The sequence below is a fragment of the Pelecanus crispus genome, chromosome 2 (assembly GCF_030463565.1).
Source record: "Pelecanus crispus isolate bPelCri1 chromosome 2, bPelCri1.pri, whole genome shotgun sequence".
Classification (NCBI taxonomy): Eukaryota; Metazoa; Chordata; class Aves; order Pelecaniformes; family Pelecanidae; genus Pelecanus; species Pelecanus crispus.
Window position 1 is genome coordinate 15,969,768 of NC_134644.1, and position 25,170 is coordinate 15,994,937.

General features: G+C 41.6%; 1 protein-coding gene across 8 annotated transcripts in view; it reads left to right on the top strand.

Annotated features, from left to right (window-relative positions):
• The window catches only part of PARD3 (par-3 family cell polarity regulator), a 462,728-nt gene that overhangs the window by 149,946 nt on the left and 287,612 nt on the right, over nucleotides 1-25,170 (top strand). For all 8 annotated transcript variants that reach the window (XM_075704957.1, XM_075704960.1, XM_075704958.1 and 5 more), the window contains exon 3: nucleotides 6,902-7,082. In XM_075704957.1, the coding sequence (XP_075561072.1) occupies nucleotides 6,902-7,082 (181 nt within the window). The remainder of the gene's footprint in view (nucleotides 1-6,901; nucleotides 7,083-25,170) is intronic.

The following is a 25,170-nucleotide window of genomic DNA, read 5'->3' on the forward strand; positions in this document are numbered from 1 at the left end:
GTGAGATGTGCTGTAGAGGGCTGAACGCAGTGATCCGCTGGAATGCCTTCCTCCTATCCCAAAGCCAAAGGCATCTCAGTAAAACTTTGTTTTGATATCTCAGGCTGTAGAATCATTTCTTTGTAAGCCATTTGCTTGATGAAGCTAGTATATTGAGCAAAAAGAATTAAATTATGTTGCTCCCCCTTCTTTTTCTGTTTGCTGTAGAAAGAGTCTTTATCAGTCAAAAAAGAAGAATGTCAAGTTAGTAGCTGTTTTTTAAACTGTACTATTTTTTTTGTTTTTCTTCAGAGGATGATGGTAGCAATTAAAAAAACCACCTCTTAAGATATACTAAGGATCAGGAGCACGCTTTTTACCGCTGGGATAATTGTTGAGTTTTACTGCAGTTCTTTGTATTTTTAAAACAAATGCTGTTGATCAGACACTGAATGTTGTTGCTTTTTAAAAAAAAATCCTATCTTTTGTTCATAATTCATAAAAGATTACTTACATTTCTTGCTCTGGAGTTTAAAAAATAGGAGTATTTTAGTTTATGCATATTGACCTTTCGAAGATGTACTCTAACTCCATTCCTGCAATGGAATGAACCTTTGCATAAGTTGTGAACTGAACAAAGCTGCTGTCTTTATATTCGGAGGTGCTACTGAATATTTGAAACTTCATTTTTCTTGAAAAACTAGTATACGCTTACACTGGGGACCAAATCCTTATCTTTTTCAAACTGGTGATTCTTACTGTGCCAGCTTACATTGATGAAGAATGTGGATCTGTATTGAAACCTCCTTGCCATTGCTTTTGCCATATAATAACTAGAAATGGAAACATGCCAGCGCCAGTCTAAATTAAGCCTATCATTTATTAAATTTGTTTTGGGAAGACAAAGTGGTTTGTTGCTACTTGATTTTATTTCCCATTTCCAGATTTTTAGTTCAGTGATAGAAAAATGCAAATAGTGTGTCCTGTTACCCCCAGTGATTAAAACTGCTGTAATCTATTTAACCGTATTCTCATGTCTTTGATGCATTCAAGTTCAGGTCCCATGGAATGGGGGGTGAATATAACTTCTTATAACTACTACTATTATTTATTTATTATTATTGTTAATATGATATTTGGTCTTTGGCTGTGGGGTTGTCTTTTTTTTTTTTTTTTTTTTTAAACGGATTCAAACAAGCCAAATAGCTCCAATTTTCACTGAATTTTGGTGGAAGATCTTTTAAAGACCTAATATTGATCTAATATTGAACAGCTAAGCTGTTTTCTTTTTTCTTTGTGCATTGTTCTGGTTTGTTCAGCCCTTCTGCTGATCCTTTCTGCATAAGAGTGGATGGTATGATGAGTTCCTCAGGTTACTGCAAGTGATGAGATCTAAAACTGAAAGGCAGAGCTCATGCCAGATATTGAAAGTAATCATAGACTGATTATGGAAAGGAGTATGAAGTCTGTTGCATTTGAAAACTGACACCGTGCATGGTTGTGGTGATTTCAGTCATTTATTTCTTATTTAAAAAAACCCAAAAAGTCAACATGGAAGCAGCTTCCCTACAGTAAAGATGCTGTTGTTTCCAGAAAAGAGAGTCATCTTTGTTTTGTACTCTCTTTGTAAATCTGATATTTAAAGCCTATCAAAATACCATAGGTTTACCAGGTGCCCTTGCATAATAGGTATGAGGCTCTGCAAGTGGAACCAAACAATAACAAGGATGATGGTTCATCTAGCTTGGGAGGTTAAGTCGGCCTACACCCTGCGTCAAAACTGCTCCCATAAAGAAAAAAAGATGCGTCATTGTCATAGGAGACCCTCTTCTGAGGGGAACGGAAGGCCCAATATGCAGACCAGACCCACTTCTTAGGGAATTCTGCTGCCTCCCTGGGGCGTGGGTTGAAGATGTGAACAGAAAGCTTCCTACCCTGGTGCGGCCCTCAGATTACTATCCATTATGGATTCTTCAGGTAGGCAGCGATGAAGTTGCAACAGGTAGTCCGAGGGCAATCAGGAGAGACTTCAGGACCTTGGGACGACTGGTTAAGGGATCAGGAGCACATGCAGCGTTCTTCTCTATCCTTCCAGTTGCAGGGAGTGATGAGGGAAGAAACGGGAAGAGCCGAGAGATCAATACCTGGCTCCAAGCCTGGTGTTACCAGCAGATTTTTGGTTTTTTTTGTTCATGGGTTGGTTTACATGACACCAGGTCTGCTGGTGACAGATGGGGTACACCTGTCTCAAAATGGGGAAAAGATGTTTCTTTGCACGGAAGTTCGCAGGGCTCACTGAAAGAGCTTTAAAGTAGATTTGAAGGGGGAAAGGGATAAAACCAGGCTCGCTAGAAATAAGCCTGGGGGCAGCACGCCAATGTTTGAGGGACGGTGTGTTAGTGAGGTCCTTTGGTCTGCCGTCTCAGTGGAGGTAGGGGATGGAGATCCATTTGGCTGGAATGCAGGAAAAAAAGGAGAATTCATGACCTTTGGAAGAAGGGGCAGGTAAGTCAGGAGGACTACAAGGATGTCGTGAGGTTATGCAGGGAGAAAATTAGAAGGGCCAAAGCCCAACTAGAATTTAATCTGGCTACTGCTGTAAAAGACAGTAAAAAATGTTTCTGTAAATACATTAGCAACAAAAGGAGGGCTAAGGAGAATCTCCATCCTTTATTGGATGAGGGGGGAAACATACTGACAAAAGATGAGGAAAGACTGAGGTACTTAATGCCACCTTTGTCTCTGTCTTTAATAGTAAGACTAGTTGTTCTCTGGGCACCCAGCTCCCTGAGCTGGAAGAGAGGGATGAGGAGCAGAATGAAGCCCTCATAATCCAAGGGGAAATGGTTAGTGACCTGCTACACCACTTGGACAAACACAAGTCCATGGGGCTGGATGGGATCCACCCAAGGGTACTGAGGAAGTTGGCAGAAGTGCTCACCAAGCCACTTTCAATCCTTTATCAGCAGTCCTGGCTAACCAGTTGACTGGAAGTTAGCAAATGTGACGCCAATCTACAAGGAGGGCCGGAAGGAGGTTCCAGGGAACTACAGGCCTGTCAGTCTGACCTCGGTGCCAGGGAAGGTTATGGAGCAGATCATCTTGAGTGCCATCACATGGCACGTACAGGACAACCAGGTGATCAGGCCCAGTCAGCATGGGTTTATGAACGGCAGGTCCTGCTTGACTAACCTGATCTCCTTCTATAACAAAGCGACCTGCTTAGTGGATGAGGGAAAGGCTGTGGAGGTTGTCTACCTCTACTTTAGTAAAGCCTTTGACACTGTTTCCCACAACATTCTCCTGGAGAAACTGGCTGCCCATGGCTTGGACGGCTGCACTCTTTGCTGGGTAAAAAACTGGCTGGATGGCCGTGCCCGAAGAGTTGTAGTGACTGGAGTTAAATCCCGTTGGCAGCTGTTTGCAAGTGGTGTTCCCCAGGGCTCAGTACTGGGGCCGGTTCTGTTTAATATCTTTATCAATGATCTGGATGAGGGGATTGAGTACACCCTCAGTAAGTTTGCAGATGACACCAAGTTTGGTGGGAGTGTTGATCTGCTTGAGGGTAGGAAGGCTCTACAGAGGGATCTGGACAGGCTGGATCAATGGGCTGAGGCCAACTGTATGAGGTTCAACAAGACCAAGTGCCGGGTCCTGCACTTGGGTCACAACAACCCCATGTAACTCTACAGGCTTGGGGAAGAGTGGCTGGAAAGCTGCCCAGCAGAAAAGGACCCAGGGGTGTTGGTCATCAGCCGGCTGAACATGAGCCAGCAGTGTGCCCAGGTGGCCAAGAAGGCCAACAGCATCCTGGCTTGTATCAGGAATAGTGTGGCCAGCAGCACTCCCTAGTCCCTAAATGATCATCCCCCTGTACTCGGCACTGGTGAAGATGCATCTGAATACTGTGTCCAGTTTTGGGCCCCTCACTACAAGACAGACATTGAGGTGCTGGACAGCGTGTCCAAAGAAGAGCAACGAAGCTGGTGAAGGGTCTGGAGCACAAGTCTTACGAGGCGCGGCTGAGGGAACTGGGGTTGTTTAGCCTGGAGAAACGGAGGCTGAGGGGAGACCTTATCGCTCTCTACAACTACCTGAAAGGAGGCTGTAGCGAGGTGGGTGTCTGTCTCTTCTGCCACGTAACAAGTGATAGGACAAGAGGAAACATCCTCAAGTTCTGTCAGGGGAGGTTTAGATTGGATGTTAGGAAACCATTTTTCACCAAGAGGGTGGTCAAGCATTGGAACAGGCTGCCCAGGGAAGTGATTGAGTCCCCATCCTTGGAGGTATTTAAAAGATGTGTAGATGTGGTGCTTAGGGACATGGTTTAGTGGTGGATTTGGCAGTGCTAGGTTAACGGTTGAACTTGGTGATCTTAAAGGTCTTTTCCTACCTAAACGATTCTATGATTCTATGTTTTGGCTCTCCTGGTTTCCTTTGAGCTCACTGGCATCCGAAGAGCGGCATACCAAGCTCTGGAAATCAAAATCCAACACTGTCTGTTCACATTAAGTCTTCCAGTCCCAAGGGCTTTCTAGCTCTTTACAAGGAATGCATGTACCTTTGTAACACTGTTCTACAGTGAACTTCCCAACTAGCATAGCAGAGCTGCTGCAAACCTGGATTGAATTATAAGCTGCTACTGTAGAAAAAAATGTAACGCTAATTGGATTTGGAGATGAATAACATGGCTTGTGTTTCTTCACATGTTGTATGCAAATATGTTACAACTTTGTATGCTTTTTAATGGAAGTGAAGCCTTTTGAAGGTTTGATGCTGTCAAAACGGCGAATACCTGCAAAAATACATAAGATGAAAAGCTAAGCTTGAAATGAGAAACATTTGGTTTTAGATGTTCTGAAGTCATAGGTTGTAGACTCTCTGGAATAGGCAAAAAGCTGGAAGCAACCTACAGTAGAACATACATACATAGAGATTTATATGTATGTATCTTTTTACATATATATAATATATGTAAAATAGTAGCAGCAGCATGCATTGAGTAATATTTTTCAATCAGCCTCAAAGGAACAGAATGTAATTTGGGGATTTATCTTGGTACATGCCATGCAAAGGAGAAAAAGATTAGATTTTTCATGCCTGGAATTCTTAAATGCATCATTTGTGTTTTGTTCTAATACCTTATACATCTTCACCTGTGGATTAATTTATTTTCAGTTGCTGGAGATTGGCAATTATCTTGTTATAAAACAGATAGTAAAAGTGTTATGAGTAAAGTGTGCTTCTTTTGAGAAATATGCTTCAATTTATGTCAGCATTGGTATTTCACAATGTGTTTGAAAATTAAATTTTCAATAATCTTGAGCTACTGACATTTTAGGTGTTGTCACGTCTCTTTTGCTGCTATCTTGTGTGTAGATTTCTCAAGCATAAAATAATGAAACGTATGTTAAAAACATGTTCTAGCTATCTGCAGCTGCAGCCTGGTTTTGCTTCTGCTCCCTACCTTTGAAATAGCACTGGAGGGAGCATGGACTTTTTAACTGTTACCAATTCATGCTTTCTATTTCATGCATGCCAGAGCCTAAGTTTGCATTATGTATGGAATTATTGGCAGAAGTTTGCTACCCTGCTATTTCAAAACTACTCGTTCAAAACGTTAATGCCTGAAAATACTTCCAAAAGCTGAATTCCCACATGGTTTCCACTGGGGCTTACAGTTGCAGTTTTCCATTTTTTTTCCTGATGTTTGTGTAAGTTAGATTTGAGTAAAGGGACTAATATCAAAACCTGTATGATGAGATGATGTCAACTTCACTTAAAAAAAAAGAAAAAAGAAAAGAGAAAATGACCTTTCTGATTCCTTTAGGTTATATGAAGCTTTAAGTGTTGCTCTAAGAAAATAAACAATTTGCAGAGATCAGTGTAGGCTTAAGTTGATTTGCTTCATTTACCTGACCAATTTGGACAGAAGAATGTAATGCTTTCTTGGAAATGTCTTTCAAATATTACATTATAGATTAATTTATAGGCTGCAGAATGCTGTTATCCATAAAACTTTTTTACCCATCTTGAAAATTAAGTTCTAAAATGAAATGTGCATGAGCTGGCCTTTTCTCTTTCAGTAGGTCACCAAAGATAAATTGGGATAAATTATTTGTTTCAAAAAAGAGCATTCATTTACAGTGGAAAAAATAGCTCAGATTTACCAAAAACCACCATGACGTTTTTCCTATTTCCCTTTCAATGAACACGGATTTAGTAAATCTTTATTAAATTAGTGACTTGGCTAAGTTTCAAATTGGGCTTGAATTCTTAGGCTTGTCTTGGAGTAGCTGACTGCAAACAAATACACAAGTATCTCCGTAAATTTGGTGAAAGAAATTTTGCAAGGGAAGCTCACAACTTAAATCACATTAATAGTTAATAGATTAATAGGTGGCAGATTAATAGATGAGAACTTGTAGCGATTATAACACTTCCAGTTGGCTTTGTGTTTTGTCTGTAGCTTTCAATGTATATTAACATAATTTCTTATTGTATGCTTTGATTCTATAGAAGTGTGGGTTTGCTCATGGTATGACTTTGTAGTAATGATGCGCATAGAGGTATCAAAACACAGGTGATAAATTCCAGTGCACAGGCATCGATCAGCACTCAGATAGTTTTCTGCCTTGCTGGGGAAGAAGCGTGACCCTTCCTTTCCTGACTCGGTGCGTTCACTCTGTGGCTTGCAGTGACGGGTTTCGCGTCCCATCAGAGCAGTTGACCCTTTGTACTATCCAATTAATGACTGCCTTTCCTTGGGCTGATGATGTTGTGATCTAGGCATTGATCTAGGTCTCTGCTGATACATGTTTTTTGCTATTTGGTGCGAAGAAATGCTGAAATGCTGATCTGTGATGGCACTTTGATGTTGCTGAAAGTTCTTTTTAACAGTTGATTAAATTGTCATTTGCAGCTCGTAGCTGTGTTTGATGAGCAAGATCCACACCATGGAGGTGATGGCACCAGCGCCAGCTCAACAGGCACACAAAGCCCGGAGATTTTTGGCAGTGAGCTTGGCTCCAACGCGGTGTCGGCCTTTCAGCCTTACCAAGCAACAAGTGAAATTGAGGTCACCCCTTCAGTCCTTCGTGCAAGTAAGTAAACGTTCTCAGTATCTGAATGTGTTTCATCTTAATATACGAGGATGCCAAGTGCTGTTATCCATTCCTGCTGCTGGGAATACGATTCGTTATCTGTCCTTATCGCAAGCTGATCAAAATTGAGAAACTGCGTAAATGCTTGTTGCATGCAAGTAAACAAACCTTTCTGTTTTAATAAATTATTTATAAACTGCTTTTAGAAGCAATAAGCTCTTTCTGTGCTGCCAGTTTAAAATTGTCCTCACACTGAAAATCACAACAAAGTTTCCAAATGCAGTTGCTGCATGGTCTAATTCTCAGTTTGCCAGTTTTATTCAACTTAATGAAGAAGAGGATAAAAAGAAACTAAAGATAGGAACACTTTCTACGGAACCTGTCAATGTTGCTAGTTTATGTTTGTCACCTTTCTGTAAAAACCCCTGCTGATATGTGCATTTTCCGTGTTGCAAAAATACACTTTAAAAAACAAAAACCAAAGCCAGGAACATCCCTTTATTTTGTTTATTTCAAAATGGGAAGATTCATTGCAAACCCACAAAGTCAGAACTATATATCATGGTTCTTGCTTAGGCAGGATCTTTGAATATTTCAGCTTATTAAAAAGAAAAATCGCTGAAGTAATTTTCATTGTTGTTAAAAATACCATGCAAACAAGACAACAATGGATAAAGCATTGTGCCCCTCTAATTTGTAGTATCTATCATTTTGTTCACTGAACTTTTGAAGTAGTGACTCCATTCCAGAAAATTCTTGGCAGAAATCGGTATCAGTCAGTCCTGTGATACTCTACAGATACAGCATTTTAAACAACTGTTCATAATTCTCAAGAGATTACTTTTCTGTAGGTGTTCTTTTAATGGATAAAATCTGTGTTTAAGTAATCAGGTAAAATGCAAATGGAAAAGTTACATCTCTCTATTAAGTTTGAGGGGTTTTGTACCAGAGTGTTTTCTGTAAAATTAAGGGAACAACATTAAACAATTAGCTTACGTAGGCTTGACTGTGTATCTTTTCAAGCTATAACTATGCTTCATTATAACCCAGAATTAAATTAGGGAAATGATTAATGGCAGAATAAAGAAGTATCCTAGAATTTCAGGACCCTTCCATTTTGCTGTCATTACGGTATGCCACTGCTAAATGCATGTCTCATTGACATGCATAAGCCAAAAAGCTGTCCTTCTGGGTTCTCAGTTTTGGGGGGGGGGTCGTTGAGCAGACAAATACGTACATATTTTCTCTTTAGTGTGATTATCTGGTGTGTTGTACAGTACATTGGTGTTAGTGCATCAAAATCATATAGCACAGATAAAATTCAGTGATATATTGGACAGCTCACTTATCTTCGGTGTCATTCTGGAAAATACATGGAATACTTTGCTAGTTCACTGATTGCTAAAATGACCAAAAAGTGCTTTGAAACCCTACAATACAAAGGTTTATAGAAATGCGGAAGACTTTTAAAAGTCTTGGTAAGAATTATAGCTCTTTTGACACTTTTTATAAAAGCTTGCAAAAATAAAATGGGTGAAACAATTTGCCATAAATATGTTATCACAAATCAGAGTTGTTCTCCTATCTAGCTAATTCCTTTTTTTTTTTATGTTGGCAATTAGATATATTTTGTTTCTATATGTTCCAAACCATAGGCTTAGAATCTCAGTCCAGTAATATTATTCCATGTTAAACATACCTATTTCAAGAATTTCATTTAAATATACATTGAAAATGGAAATAATATCCCTATTGTATTTCCTTTATAACTTGTGAAGTGAAGCATAGCATACAAATGGTATTCTCAGTATTTCAAATAATTATCTTCTTACTGTGTAAGTTCTATTCAGCAAATAAAACCCATCCAGTTTTGTGGTAGATGCAGATCCTGATTATTACATGTTGACAAGGTCATATATCTATTAATTGGATTGGAGATGGGATACAAAATTGCTGTAATTATTGTAATTTTCTAGCTAATTACAGGGTTGGCGGTGAATATTTTACTTCTAACAAATGAAAAACAGTATTCCGTCTGAAATTGGTTTATAGCATTGTAGACATTTTGTTTTACATCTCTGGTGCTTTTTGCTCGCAAGCTGGGCTCCGCTTCTCAGCAGTTCTCTCGCAGAAGTGTCGCTTTGTGCCGTTCTGCTACCGCTCACCTGCACCCGAGGGGCACGGAGCGCTCTCCGTTCGCAGGCAGCGTCTCAGCGCATTAGGCTGGGGCTTAAGGGCCTGCTGAGATTTTCGTCTCTTTGTTCTGGTTGCCATGCTACCCCTTTTGTTTGTTTATAGATCACGCCATCGCTCCTCTCCCAGCAAGGGAAAGGTTAGCTAGATCAGGTCCAGCTGGAAAAGTAATATTCATCTGGATTCCCTCTTTTCCCATGCACAAACACAGCCTGTACTTTGCACATGGGGGGGCTGTGTCAAATTGAATCTTTCCATCTAAATGTGGAAACAAAAATGAGGCTGGCCCATACCCCCTATGTTGTTTTGCAACGTGAAAATACAATTAATCGATACAAGCAGTTGATTTATTTATGTTTCTTATCTAGCGCGCTCTCTTTTACTGCTTTTCTGTTACCCAAGTTAAACTTCCTCTTGTTGTATTTCATCAGCTGAGCTGCATTTTTTTTTTTTCTAAGCGTACAGTAGACGAGGCGTTTTTTGTGTGTGCCTGCGTGCTTTCTGAGAAGAGGTTGGAAGCTCACTGCAGAAGATTGTTAAAGCAGACTGATGTTTATTCCCTGCTGAAATATAAACTGGAGGCGCAGGTGAAAATTGCCAAACCTAATGAGCAATTTGGCGGATAAGACAGGATGTCAGGCAGTGACAGTTCAGCAGCGGGTGCACTGCCTGTGAACCAAGTTGTTTGTTTCACAGTACTGCATTTAAATATTGTAAATAAAATCCCTTTCCAGCTACATGAGATATTGTGAAAAGGGTCATCTCTTTGTCTGGTTTTCCTTTTAAGTTATTTAGCTCTGTTAAATAACCAAGGGTGGTCTTAGTTCTTGGTCTTGGTGTGATTATATGTTACAAGTCTCTCTGAATGTTTCAACAGTTAGAGTTAAAAAGCATTTTTAATATATAACATTATTTGGAAAATACGTTGAGAGGTTTAGAGGGCTCCCGCCCCTTCTTTTTTTCTGGCCCAAAGTAGAGAAGAGTAAGGGGGCTGGGAGATCATCTTTCTTTCTTTCTTCAGCTGTTTAATGGGAGGGTATCGAGAAGATGAAACCAGACTCTTCTCACATGGGCATGTTATTGCTGGAGGCAACAAACACAAGTTGCAATAAGGAAAATGCCAGTTAGGTATTAGGAAAGCAGTCTTCACCTCAAGAGCGAAACAGGCTGCTCAGAGAAGTTGTGGCATCTCCATCCTTGGAGATGGACAGAACTTGGCTGAACACGGCCCTGGGCAACCTGATCTAGCTGGTCCTGTTTTGTTTGGAGGGGTTGGACCAAATGACCTCCAGAGATCTCATCCAATCTCCTAAGTTACGGTGTAGTTCCGTGACTCCAAATAGTTAATGAAATTAAAGCGTTTGCTTCTTGAAGCTATTATTTCTGAAAGCAAATGATGTTCATAGTGAAATATTTAGCAGGCAGTTGTGGAAGCGTGTTGTGCGTGTACAGCTTCCCAGCATGGTTTAGTGTTGCACTCGTTTACGCCAGTGTGACACAGCTAAGCTGACTATGCCTTTTACAAGACAGCTGCTTTTGTTTTCAGGATGTCTTTGGTAGCTATGTCAGTTCCTTAAAAATTAGATATGATGTAATTGTAAGGTTCTCTGAAAGGCTGGAGGGTGAGCATCTCCCCAAAATGCTGACCAGAGGAGTCTAAGAAATTACCAAGAGCTAGCTGAAAAAGGTGCGCTCCAGTGATGCGCTCAAGTGATTTGTATCATGTATTTTAGTAGGACTCTCAGCAGTGGTTTCACATTCTGGTCACAGAAGCAGACTATAGGGGGGGAAAAAAAAAAGGTCTAGATGAGAGTATTATGAAGCGAGTGCACAGCTGGCTGTGAAGATGTACCAAAAGTGCAAAGGAGCACAGAACTTGCTGCAGCTTCCCATCTGTGTTTACCCAGCAGCATGGCGGTTGCTGTAAGGTGCCCTGTGTGCACGCGTGTTCCTACCCTGCAATAAGCACAAGTTTATTCCTCACAGGTAAGAGCATGCATGCAGACTTTCACTGTGAATTTGCTGAGATATTAAAGTTCATGACCTTGCTTGCCTTTGAATCTGTGGATCATTCTGTGCCCCCAGAGTACTTTTTAGTAGTTCACTGGCAAATTAGGACATTTCAAGTATAGACCCTGAGGGCTCTCTTAGGTTAAGGACTGCTCAGTATTTTAATAAATTTGAACTGGGATATAGAGTATTGCATAAAAAGCTAAGATGGAGTTTCAAGCACTTTGGATGTCAAGGTTTCAGTTCAGCTTTCACTTCATACGTTTATAAACTGTTTCGAAATCAGCGTCGTGCGCACAGTCACCGCATCTAGAAAGAAAAGAGTCATTTGCAAGGCAATACTAGTGAACAGCTAAGTACACAGTACTGCCAGCAGGATCTGGGCGTTACAGTGCATTATTATAGTGCATCTGGGCATTATGCTCTTTCATCAAAGGATCAAAGGCAAACGCCATTGTGGGCTCACTGAGGTAGTTGTGAGCAGGAGGACTTTAGCTGAAGTGACCAGTTGTGGTGCCAGACTTGGAGAAATTGTAAACAAGTTGGAGAGAGCTGAAAGAGAGCAACAAGAGTAAGATGCTTTGGAGACTATGGCCAAGCATTGGAAGGACTGGTTTATTTAGTTAAGAACTGGTAGGGTCCAAGTCTTCAAATGTATTAATTTTTTCTCATTCTCTATGTCTGTTAAGAGAAGGGCAGTTGGCATTTCCTGAGGAAAAGCCATTTTTGGTAACCTGCAGGCCTAGAAAACATTTTTACACCTCATATAACAAGCAAGTCTGTGTGTGAATGGTTCAGAGGCATGTTCTGCACGCTGCTGAGCGGTGCTGTGCGCTGTGCTGTGAGGCAGAAAGGCAACCGGCTGGTGATGGCAGATCTGTCCTGTTCCTGGCTAAGCCATTGGGTTGTTTGGTAGCCATGGGGGAGACACTTCTTGCACCCATTGTAAATATGTGTGTGTCTTTTCTTAGCATCTCACAATTTGAGTCTTCAAAAAATCCAATACTAAGCAAACCAGTTAAAGGTGTGAGCACATAAATAAGTATGTGAATTTCAAGTACTTTAAAATTGCTGTTTTAAATATGGCACTTCACTGATTTGATACAAGTATTTATCTAGAGTCCCAAATGCATATTTTGAGAATTAATTTGTTAATATTTCTAAGTGCCTTTGTTTAAAGGCTTAGAGCACTGCATGTTAGTATGTTGGCAAAGTACTGCAGAGGTGAGTTCATATTTGTTCTGCTTTCAAAAATGATGATGGTTTCAGCACTCTTTCCCACATATGGCCATTAAAAACTTTTTCATTCTTGTTTGTATCTCTTTGACTCCTTATTCAACTGTGAGTCAGCTTTATATATGGAAATAAAGTCATTTTCAAGTGTCGGAGAACTAAGGAAGCCAGAGATTAGAAGAGGGAGGAAGAGAAAGATGAGTTCATCAAAAACCAGATGTTTGGAGCTTTATCAGATGGAGTTATCTCTAGGGTTAAATAGCTGCTTACAAAATGTAGAGAAAGCCATCCACATTTATAATGAAAGATTATGGCTTTACAGGCAATGCTTGCTAAAGTCAGTCGGAGGTTTTCCACTAGCTCCACTGAGCTTTGGGTCAGGTCAGCTTTCCACGATGAGTCTCCTCGGTCAGGAACCTTCATCGGTGACCAGCTGGTGTTCAGGTGCCCATCATTCCGGTGCAGTTCCAGGAATGAATTCCAAAAGATTTCCTAACCATCATTCCCACTTTTACTTCCTTGCCAGGTTCTCAGATGTTTCCTTTACCATGTCGGATAATAAGAAAAGAACCTCGAACTTGAGGCTTGCACCAAGCTGTTGGCAGCTGAATAAGGAAGGTTTCTCATGCATTTGAGTTTGAGGAGAAGATTTAGCAAAGTCTGTTTCCTCACCTTCTGGTGCTCTTGCCATTCAGGAATTCTTATCGCATTTATCCCTGTAGCACTACCAAGGATGTGATTGTTTTAAAGCCAGAGTTATTGAATCAAAAAATCAGTACCAGGTGCTGCTTTCTTCCATGAGGCTAAATTTGTTCTTTCTACAGCACAGTTCTGACTTGAGTGATCTCCAGTTGGTGTTTTCTCCAAGTGTAGTGCTCTGCTGTTAATTTGGGATTGTTGAGCAGTTTAAAAACCATGTGTTTTTGATGAGGCCGTGACACGTTGGTAAAAACAAATGGATTTTAAACTGCTCAAGTTTCTAAATTAACCTTTAATATCTTCAATCTTTGCAGTATACCATCAAGCAAATACTGTAGCTTCTAGTAGGATTAAAAATTCCCTGAATCCAATAAAGTAAAGAATTTTAGAACTTACTGGATTCTCTAGAGGAAACCTAAGTAATCATGGGGCATTTCAAGATGTCATTCCATATGGTGAGGGCTTCTGTCTTTGAGTGGGGAGTAATAAAAATATGGTATTGTATCTGATACCTGGTGGTATTTTGTACCATACCTACAGCATGTAGTACAAGAGAGATAATAAGGAAGGGTTATGAAGATGTTGAAGTATTGAATTTTAATAGTTTAAGAAGTCAGCTTTGGATATTAGTCTAAATTTGACATCTTAAATAGATTTAATGATCACTTGAACAAGAAGCTATTATGGAAATCACAGCTGTATTCTGAGAATGTTTCGATATGCGTGTGTGGTGCTGGTGGTGTTGCTGGGTTTTATTTTCCCCTTCTTTAAATGAAAGGTAATTTCTTCCTTAAGGGAACTGTATTTTTATGTATACAAAAATGTTATGCCATTTTATCCAATCAAACATTACAGCGTAGCTGCACAAATCCATTGTATTGTGGTATCATGGGTTTAATCCCATTGTGATAAAGCTATTTGTTTATTTAAGAGTTTGTCATCGCACATGTATCAATAAGCGTAATAACTCTTTCTATAGATAATTTCTTGATTACTCCTCTATTTCTTGTTATTTCATTGTAAGCAAACAAGAAGGAGCACAGTGAAGGCAAAGGAACATGAATCTGAAATGAGTAGGGAATGCTTTTTCACGGTACAGACAACCGCCCTGTGACATCTTTTACTTTATGGAGGCAAGTGTACATATTACACTTGCTTTAATCCAACACTTTCTAAAGACCTCATGCGGTATTTATAGGTACTTATTCTGAAATGTGACAAAACAGTATGCTTCAAGGCATCCTGAATATCCAGAACCACCAGTCTGCAAAAGTAACTGGTATCCCGGTCGCATTTTGCTGCGCTTTGGAAGCAACAGCATTGGTCCCTGGGGGGGTTGGCTACTGACATAAATTGCTTACAGACAATTTGCAGCAGAAGAGGCTGCAGAGTTTGTCAAATGTACTTAATTATTCACTCGGTCCTAAGCGGGATGATCTTATGGAAAGGGTGTTGTAGGGCTAGTGAAGAGTATTGCGATGCTGGGGGCTCTGTGCCATGCTGTCTGCAGGGTCGCCCTCTGTTCAATGTATGCCTACCCCCGCCTCCTTAACAAAGAAGGATGTGGATATTTTTTAGCACAGCCCAAGGCTGTAAGATATCATACTTAAAGTATATCCTTAATTAGGCTAAACTTGTAGTTCAGTGAGAGCATTGTAGCTTGTGTTCTTAATTCACAAGGGATCTTCTTGCCCCCTTCTTTATTGCATTTGGAGCATGTGAACTCACATACTCTATTTTCAGACGGGGATGTGTTTTGGAGATACACCATCTCTTTTGGTGATTACTGGGAAAAAGTTGCTTTAAATTCTGTGTCTTTTGACATGTTCTTTTGAGGGGGATGAAACAGGGACAGATGGCTGCTAGTTGAATAGGCCTGTTTTTTAGTTTGTTTTTTATTTACTCTCTCATGCACTGAAAAGGACTGAAAGATGATACAGAAATAAAGGAGTGGATGAGAAATAACTTTCCATTAATTTATTGCCTTATTTCATACTTTTAAAAGGACAAAATTTGTTCTTTCTCCCACCCATCTCTTGTTGTAAATCTTAAATGAATTGCGTAAGTAAGATGAGCTCCATCTTCTGAAATGCTGCGGGTTCATCTTAGGGGCAGATTAAGCATTCGGGGTGAGAATCAGGCACGTATATTTAGAAGAACTTTTGTCTGGAGATTTTGGCCCCCAATAGCAGCGGATGCCGTGGAGGTGACAAGCCTGGCTGGAGCCCATGGTCCCGGTGCGAGCCGAGGCGCGAGCCCACCGCCTGCTCTCCGGCCGGCACGGCTCAGCTCGGCTCAGTGCAGCTCAGTGTCCCCCACTGCTCCGCAGGCAGGGCCCCCTCGTCTGCCCTCCTGTGACACCGCGGGGGCACATGGGGTCCCCCTTAGTGACACAGTGGGCACCTCGCCGGGGTGGCTCTCGCCACCCAGGCTGATGCCAGAGCTTGGCTGCTTGGGGTTGGAGGTGGATGTGAACTCGGGCTGTGTTCCAGATCTGTGTTTCTTGCCTCCATTATGGATTTAGGTAATTAATTCTGTCAACATTTTTGGATTTATAGAAACTGGAAGTGATTGTATATGTGGGAAGGGAGTTGGGGACCATGTGGGTTTACAAACAAAAGCAAACAGTGGTGCTTAGGTTGAGATAAAATATTTGTCTGCTACTTACATGCATACGGTAAAGCGCTGTACAAAGCAATACCAAGCTATTGTGTTAGCTTCTGGAAATTGTGCGTGTGAGTCGGGGACTAGGCTTCTCAAAGCAAACTTTGATCAACTATTAAAACCTTATCCCGAGGGGCTGGATTTGATTCAGCGCTCTGTACAGCACAGTTCGCAACTGGAAGTAAAATTGGGACTCTCTTGGCAATTGCTGGGCAACAGCTGATTCAAAGCAGACACAACAGATGAGGTTAATATCAACAGGCTTCAGGTTCTGCATCGGAGCTAAATACTCGAGGCAGCCCAGTTTCTCATTCCTGGAGAGGAGTGGACACCTTTCGGGTGAGTTCATCTGACCTGTTCTACCGCTTATTTCAGGAGGAGGTGGAGTATGGCCTCGAGTAGCTGCACTGGCTAATCTCCACTGATGACAGAGAAACAGAAACAGAGGTGACCGGTTCTGAAACGGCTGCCAGTGGATCCCATCCTGTGTGTGATTTACCTCACACTGTAAAAGTAAATTTTTATTTGAAAGATGTTGCCTTAAAAATAGTCATTTGTATATTTGGAAGAGAAAGGCTAAGTGGCATTTTACAAAGCCCAACGGCTTCTCAGTTTGACAGACAGAGCAATTTTACATGGGCCCAGGAAGATCCTACACAGCCATAATTATGCTTGGGATGTATATTCGGGTCGTAGACAGTATGTCATGAATGCAGATAGTGCCATGTCAGCTTTTCCCACAGTAAAATTGCGTTTGAGAAACTTCCATGAAATTTTATGGTTAAACCAAAAGCATCATCTGCCTTGGATCTGACACTGGTATCTAGTCACTTTTATGTGGTACTACTCCCAAATGGGTAGACCTCTGCAAAGAGGCAGCTGTACTTTTTCTTGCCACGCGTTCCCAGACCTTGAAGCGTAACAGGTCATGCCACATGGCGCTGAAAAGCCAGCCTAAATCTGGGGGATCAAGCATGACATGGAGTTAATGAGGACTGAAGGACTTGAGTTGACTTTACTGCTCTTTGCAGGCAGGTGCCTCTGTACCCCATTCCCTTGTGCACCGTGCAGCATCAGGGTGTTATGGCCTTCCTGCCCTTACCACTCTTGAGGATACCCTGGCTCCCTCGGGGCTTGGAAGAGGAAAACTCTGTATACATGCCCGGCCTCTGAATGGGGGGGCTGCAGAAAGGAGCCATCCCTCGAACACAGGCTGTTAAAGTAAATGGCGCTGCAGGTTTGCGAAGAGAATAATGGTGAGCAACAACTACCGAGACTGTCAAATGAAATAACATTTGAAGCAATGCTAGCAGTTCATTTTTAGTGGATTATAAAAGAATAAAATTATGTTCACCAGTTTCTGATAAGTTAGAGAATGAAGAGACATACCTGCCTTGTTAACCAGCCCTACAGGATACACAAATTAATATTTCCATGATTTTTGGTAAGTCCTCTTTGATGTCTCTGCTTTTGGGCTTTTTGGAACGAAAACCTCAGAAGTGTTTTCAGCATATGAAAGCTTTCTACCTCAAATATAAAAATGACGTTAGCTTCTTCTGTTCCAACCCGGTTTAGGCTCTGATGTTTAGGACCTTCATTAGATGACAGAGGGATTTTAGGTCAAGCACTCCCTGACTTTCACGATGATTTCCATCTGCAGGGTCTTGCGTAGTGAAGTCTCTTCATGTTTTATTTAAAATTTTAGTTGGGCTCTTGACTCATGGAAAAATAAATAAAAATGAAGGGCTTACGAGGAGTGCCGCGGTGAAAAAATTATGGAACTGCTTTTTCAAATGAACTGCATGACATTTATCCATGAGAAATATCCATTACGTGAGTGAATAAAGTTACTGCTCTAGTTTGACATAGTAGGCAATATTTCTGCGAGTATTGTACATGCAGATGATTTATGTCTACCTCTGTTTCAAGTTCACCTTTAAAGTAATAAAACGTAAGTGGACAAAGTCTTTTCGTAATCTCGCTTTCCATAGCTCTTTGCTTTGTTGCTCAAAAGGTAACATTACAGTGAAATAAGTATTTTCTTTTTGTCCACCTGTAAGGGTAGGGGGAAATCTGTTTGTGGTTATTGTGGGTACTGAGATAGTATTTCTAGCTTGCACTTCGGCAGTGCCCAGGGGTCCAGGAGGCGTAGCTGAAAGCTCAGGGAGAGGGTCTCTGCCAGAGCACTGGCTCCACGGCGAGCAGGGCTGTCTCCAGGAGCCAGAGGAGGAGGAGGAGGAGAAAAAGAAGCCATGTGTAAGCAGTAAAGGAGGGAAAGAGGAGAAAACGGAACTGTTTAAAAACCTAGCCCCCAAAACGTGAAGGGTGACAAAGCCTCAGTGAAACTGCAGCTGCAGATATGGATACATGTGTGTTTATTACAGCTTGGCCTGCATATTTCTTGTGTTAACTGAGGAGTTTATCCTAAATTGTGTGTGGTCTGTTGGCAGTTCATCTGTGCAGTAGTACGTTGTGGTGGCAGCAAATCCAGAAAGCCCATGGAAGACGAGAGTACCAAAAGAGCGCACGCTTGAGCCGCGTCCTCGGTGGCGCCCGGCGCGAGGGGCTGCGCTCCGGCGGGCGCAGGCGGGGGGTTTGCGGCCGGGGCAGCGGGGCGGCCGTGCCTGGGTGCCTGCCCCGGGCTGCGGGCAGGGGAGCGGTGCCGAGGGCAGCAGGCGCTTCGCCGCGGTCGGACCCCGCGGTCTTCGTGCAGCGCGTGGCCGCCCGGGTGCGCGCCCAGTGGGATGCGCTCGAGGAGGAGCGCGGTGCGTGCGCGTGGTGAACTCGTTTGCGCTTTTATATTAGAATTTCCTTAAAGGTCTCAGCGGCTGTGAGTTGGGGGTAGCATTGTAATACCAATATTTATGCGCTGTTTACCTGGTGTGACTGCTGGCGGTGTGTAAGCAAGCTTCTAGGAGTCTTACTTCATTCTGCATTTTACCAGAATGATTTTGTGGATGTGAATTCTTTGCATGGGATTCCTATTACGGGCTGAATTGAATATTAAATTACTCCTCAAACCCTCAAGGCAGTACATCAACTTCACTCATACTGAGCAATTTGTGCTGTGCTGTGTGTGCCGTGTGCCGGCTTCCGTTTCTGAATTCTCCCAGGGCTAGGATTTTGCTCCATTCATTTCTATTTTTCTTTTTCAAAGTCGGAATGTTTTACTAAGGGTGAAAAATATTTTTAATGAAGTATTTTAATTTGTTCTTATGTTATGGGCTTGTATTTCCCCCTCCCCTCATCCAGGTTTCACCAGATGTTTTAAATATTTTTCTGAGTACGTGTGCTTTCAAGGTTTTTCTGCAAATCCAATCGTGTTTAACGGGCACTGAGTCCTTGTGAATCAATGTTGTGTTTTTCTCTACTTTATGCCTCCTAGATCTAGCAGATGTCTTGAGTTCTAGGACAAGAAATTTGCAGTGTTTTCTGTATGAAAGCAGATAAGATTGGTACATAGAATTTCCTCGGAAAGGAACAGAGTTTCAGACCTCTGTGGGAGGAAGGCATTTCATTGACCACATGTTTTGTAAAACTCAGTAAGTTTAGTAAGTAATTAAATCCAGTAATGCATCTTGTGCTGTATCAAAAGCGATGGCTTTTGTAAGGAAAGCTGTACTTGTTTTTTCTTCAGTTTTCCTCCTTTTTAAAAAAAAAAAAAAAAATAAAACCACAACTTAAGAGAATGGCATATGTAACATGTAAAGAAAATATGGTGTTTGCTTTAACTTACCTTGGAAAAAGTTCTTGATCTTAAAGTCAGAGTTTTAGCAAGATGGGTGGTGATTTTCACTCATAGATACATGTGCTTAATTCAGAGTTTAATTATCACCTTGACCAGCCAAATTAAATGTATTTATTTCATTTTAGCCATAAGTCTTTTCTTACTGTTTTCACTTGCACTGCAATATAAATTGTTTGTTCTGTGTTTCCTTACTTGATGTTTTTCCCCAGTATTTTTTCCTGTCATTTGCTTTAAGATACCTGAAGGGTCATTTTTAACAATAAAAAGTGAGGAGATGTCAAAGGTAGGGCTGCCGATTAAGGCTCTTGGTGTGCTCTGTGCTTTCTGTCTGTAGTTATGAAGCCGCAGAACGTGAGATGCTCAGCATGTGTGATGGGGGCGAGGCTTTAACCTCGAGAGAGAGAAGGTTAGCTGGTGGCTTGATGCTCCTTCCTTCTGTTCCCATTTGCTGACTTCCAGATTGAGAGCCTGGTGCAGCTGGGTTAACTTCATGCCTCATGGATATTTTAGAAAGGAGACAACCACTTCATATCAGCCCGTGACCAGAAACAGAGGGAGAAAGGAAAAGAGAAGGCATGAAGAATTAAAGAACAAAGAAGCATGGATCAGAAAAGGAAAAAAAAAAAAAAAAAAAGAGGAGCTAGTGGCAGGGAATGCTTGCCTCCCTGGGGACAAATAAAAATACATAACTGTTTCCTTGATGTTACTTTGCCATATAAACAATTACCCTAGGAGCCATGTAAATGATGTATGATTATGAGACAGAAGTGAGTAGGTTGCTGCTGCCCTCCCTCTCTCCCTTTCTTTCTCTTTGCAAAACTATCTGTAGAATCTGAGACCTAGGCCGTGCCAGAAACGGCAAAAAAAAGTTAAAGACGTGAAAAGGAAGGATAATCCCACATGATTACACTTTTGTTATTTCTCAAGTGTTAATCACAAAATGAAAAACAGTATTGTGTGTAATCTTAGATTTGTATAAGTGCATGATGACATTTTGAATTACCTTTCCTGAAACACAAACTGTGGATGTCTCAGACACGGAAGACATTCACTGAATTGCAGAGCTTTAAAAATGACAGTCCTGGGGCTTTGATGGATTCTCTGTCTCCTGAAGTCTTGAAATTAAAGTCAATATTTTTCTGTATTTCCAACAGAAGTTAAAAGACTAAATGCAGACATTATTGCACAGTGTACCTGGGCTTATATAGGTGTTTGACAGGATGATCACAGGGTGTCTTCAGCATCTGAGTTATGAGGCTTGTTTGCAGCCTCGCCGTAGTGCTGCAGTGTGTGTAGCGAATGATTCTTCGCATACTTGGACTTGTGCTTTTCTCATTTAACATTCTTCTGTATTTGTTTTCTTAACATTTTCTTTTTTGGTGCAGTTTTTCCAGCTGCACTCTGTCTCCCTGTTTAAGGCGTCCATTCCAGACGGTTCTGTAGTCTTACCATCCCATCTGCCGTAGCCTGTCTTTCTCTAGCTCTACTGCTGTAATACCCTTTTCTCCTGCAAACCCTCCAGCAACCTGGTTTCTCATTCCTCCACACCCTCTTTTGTTTGTAGGTGGAGCGTGTGGGGATTTTGGTGGCTTTTCTTTTTTAATTTTTTTTTTGTTGTTGTTTTGTTTTGGTGGATTTGTTAGGAGAAAAGAGAAAATTCGCTTTAGAGGCTTTTTGCATTTGTTTTTTGATTTGGCTCCTCTTCAGTGTGGACTAAGGAGGATGGACAGCATCTGGTTCCATCACCACAGCTTGGGCTGGTCTTGTTCTTCCGCGGGACTGGCTGGTGACTGAGCTGCTACCCAGGAAACTAGGGCTGATAAAAATTCTGCGTTAACTTTTTACACTTTCTTGGCCCTTTAACAAAAACTGATCTGTTTTGGCTCAGCTAAAAAATGGACATCTTGAGCCCTTTTCTTCCCCGAGTATTCTTCGTCTTTACCGTACTTCATGGCCAACTGCTGGCGTAGCTGTAACACAAAAAATTCCCAAGACTGTATTTTGCAACAATGGCTTCAAGTGTGGTCTGACTTAATTAGTAGGGAAAAACAGCTTATATCTCTGGCTGTATTAGGGGCTTCATGCTGTTGTGGCGTGACTGCTTATTGTTGAACCTTCAATGCAGAAGGCAGTTTACCTTACAGATTTTTTTTTTTGAAAGAAAAATAGGTTAAAGATGTAAGCCACCACATAAATGCTAAGTATGATTACAAAGTGCAAAAATGATGATGTTATAAAATTCTGTGAGGAAAGCCGTGCAAGAATGCCTGTGGGCCTAGGTTTTTATCCCTTTGCTTTTACAGCAAGAGACTAAAAATGCTTATGCAATATTAATTCAGGATATACAGCAAATTGGCGTTTGGAAGCATTCAATTTTCTTCATAATTGTTCTCCATTCACTTGGCCGATTATCAGCAATTTCAGGGAATTAGAGATGCTCCTTTTAGAAGTTTCTAAGTGAACTCTTTAGAATTTTCAAACAATAACAAACCTGCCACTTAGGCAGCAATTTTCCCCCTCTCTGTCCTCACACTAATGTTAGATCGCTGTTTGGAAAGGCTAGACAAGCAAACTGCCACGTAGTACATCAGTAGGAAATTTTTTTCAGCCTCATGCTGCTGAGTGAATTTTGATCCAGGAATTTTTTTGTGTTTGTTTTGTTCCTGCAAAGACATTTATCCTGCAGTTTGGGTCCAGGGAGGTTGTTTTTTCTTGGTAGCAAGATCTGCAAAAGTATATTTTGTTGAAGAACTTAATACTATGTTTTTGTAGATTAAGCTTCTATTTCTTTAGTCGTCTCCAGGTGAGTCCCACAAGAATGTAATTCAAAGCCTGTGATGTCCAGGTCTTCCCTTTGCTCTGCTGTAAAATGAAAAGGGAAACAAAATTGTTAAAACCCCTCGGGAATGGGGTCCTGAAGTGCCATTTACTGAAAAGGTGGTTTGCTGTCTTCTCTGGCTGCGTCACAGGACTCCCTAAAGCACAAAGTGTGCACAGGGAGAAGAGTTGCAAACCTTCTGTGGTCAGAAAGGGGGGTGGGGAGGGACTCCTTGATGGGGACGTCTGTGGCAGCGTGATTCAGTGAGCCGGTGGCGTATGTTATGTACCCACCTATAGCTTATGGACGTGCTGAGCAGCAGCATCTCTCAGTCTCTTGATCTCCATCTCTCCCTGTCTCCTGGCTTTAGCAGGCCAAGGAGACCCCATGTCCCAGTGCTGTCCCTGTGCCAACCAGGAGCGAGGAGTGTGGCCATCTCAATGAGTGCGGGCTTAGGTGGTTTTGGCTCCTGTTCCTCTCAGTGTAGCTGCTTCCCAGCCCCGCTGAGGTGCTGCTGATGAGGAGGAGCAGCAAAGCTCACAGAGATGTATAACTGCTTTTCTCTCCAGCTATGTGGAAACAGCAAAAATGACCACACTTGATCAGTGCTTTTAGTCCAGTAGATGTATTTGAGATAACCCAATTGCTTCTGAGGAACGCGTGAGCTATACGCAAACAGTAATCTCAGAAAAAGCAAATATACCTGTCCTGGTTTTGGCTGGGATAGAGTTAATTTTTTTTCCTAGTAGCAGGCATAGTGCTGTGTTTTGGATTTAGGATGAGAAGAATGCTGATAACACGCTGATGTTTTAGTTGTTGCTAAGTACTGCTTATGCTCGTCAAGGACTTTGCAGCTTCCCATGCTCTGCCAGGTGCACAAGAAACTGGGAGGGGGCACAGCCAGAATAGTTGATCCAAACTGCCCAAAGGGCTATTCCATACCATATGACCTCATGCTCAGTATAGAAACTGGGGGGGGGTTGGCTGGGGAGCAGCGATCGCTGCTTGGGAACTGTCTGGGTATCGGTCGGCGGGTGGTGAGCAATTGCATTGTGCATCACTTGCTTCGTATATCGTTATTATTATTATACTGTTACTATTAGCATTACTATTTTACTTTATTTCAATTATTAAACTGTTCTTATCTCACCCCAGGAGTGTTTCTCACTCTTACTCGTCCGATTCTCTCCCCCATCCCACTGGGGAGTGAGTGGCTGCGTGGTGCTGAGTTGCTGGCTGGGGCTAAACCACGACGATACCTGTATCTGAGACACAAAAGTGAACTATGTCATGAATTAATAACTTTTAAAATAGTTTTACAAATTCCAGAGAAGAAGCACAAAGTAATGGGTTTGTTCTCAGAAAGCTGTTTAGTTTCAGAAGCATTTAAGAAATATTTTTAGGGTTTATGTGCATGATATGGAAGACTACGTTTCAGTTTCTGTACAGACAAGATCCTCACTGAAACTTATGCGTGAATACAAATTTACTTTTGCTCTGGGGTGACCTTAAACATCTGCATGAAGGTTCTCTGCTTTAAATAGCTGTTTTATTTGTAGTGATGAGTAAGTATCTTAGATATTATTTAATGTAGTAGATTTTTTCACGTCATATTAAATACACTAGCTCTCATATAGTTGTTAAAATACTCTGCCTTCAGAGATTACATAAACATAGGTAATGAAACAATAATAAGCTATTTTTCTGCTCTCATTTTATATGAAATTTAAGATAGCTGCTTTTATTAAACAGTATTTTTTTGTCAGAAGCACCATGTTTAATGTAAAAATAGTGTAGTTTAGCAAAATATGTGAACCATTTCTTAGAGTTAACTTTCAGATTTTGTACTAAGCACTTCAGGAAACAGAGGCAGCTTCCTGCTAGAAGCACATTGACTACTTGATGCACACTGCAGAGAAGTTGATGATCCGTGAGAGCCTACGGAAGTTCTACTCGCAGTCGTTTGTATATATTCCCTGTGTTTATTCTGGGAATGTCCAGGTGCTTTGTACAAACCTCGTAAGGATGCGTGGATTGAAAAATCAACATGCTAGGGAGGTCTTAATACCAGAAAGCTGTCTAAATTCTAATGTAAGATAAAAATGATGATACTAGGGCTTGTTCCCTAAAATCCATTGCTCTCAGGTGGGTTAAAGAAATAACTCCATCAGTACAGGAGATGGCTCTCTTCCCCTGTGGCTTTCTTTTAGTGGCTATGCAATATAACTTTCTTCCTTTTGAGAAGTGGAAAATATCTGAATTGCATTTCACAGAGCCTTTGCGGAGAACTTAAGTTGAAAAGAGTGAATTTTATTTTTGGTTGTAGCAGCAGCACCTTACAGATACGCCGCTACAAGCTGGGTAGGGGAAGCCCGTGGATGCTGAGGACTGGTCGCCGTAGTGCTCTTACAGCGGTCCTTTACATCCTGACCGTGGCATCAAAGTGCAGCTTGGGCACTCCTCCAGAAAGCTCGCACCTCTTTGCATGCTGCCAGTTGGATGGATAGTGACCCTGCCATGTTCCTGCTTTACTCCTGGATATATTTTCTCATTGACTGAGGTTGTTAGCCCTGATGCTGCAGGGACTGTGTCTGGGTGTGTGGCATGTGGGGAAGTGAGTACTCTGGCCATCAGCCCACGTGCAGGCAGCCCTGGCCACGGCCTCACGTGGACTAGAGGAACCGTAGTTCCTCTGTGTCCCCGGTTTCTCTCCCGTCTGTCCT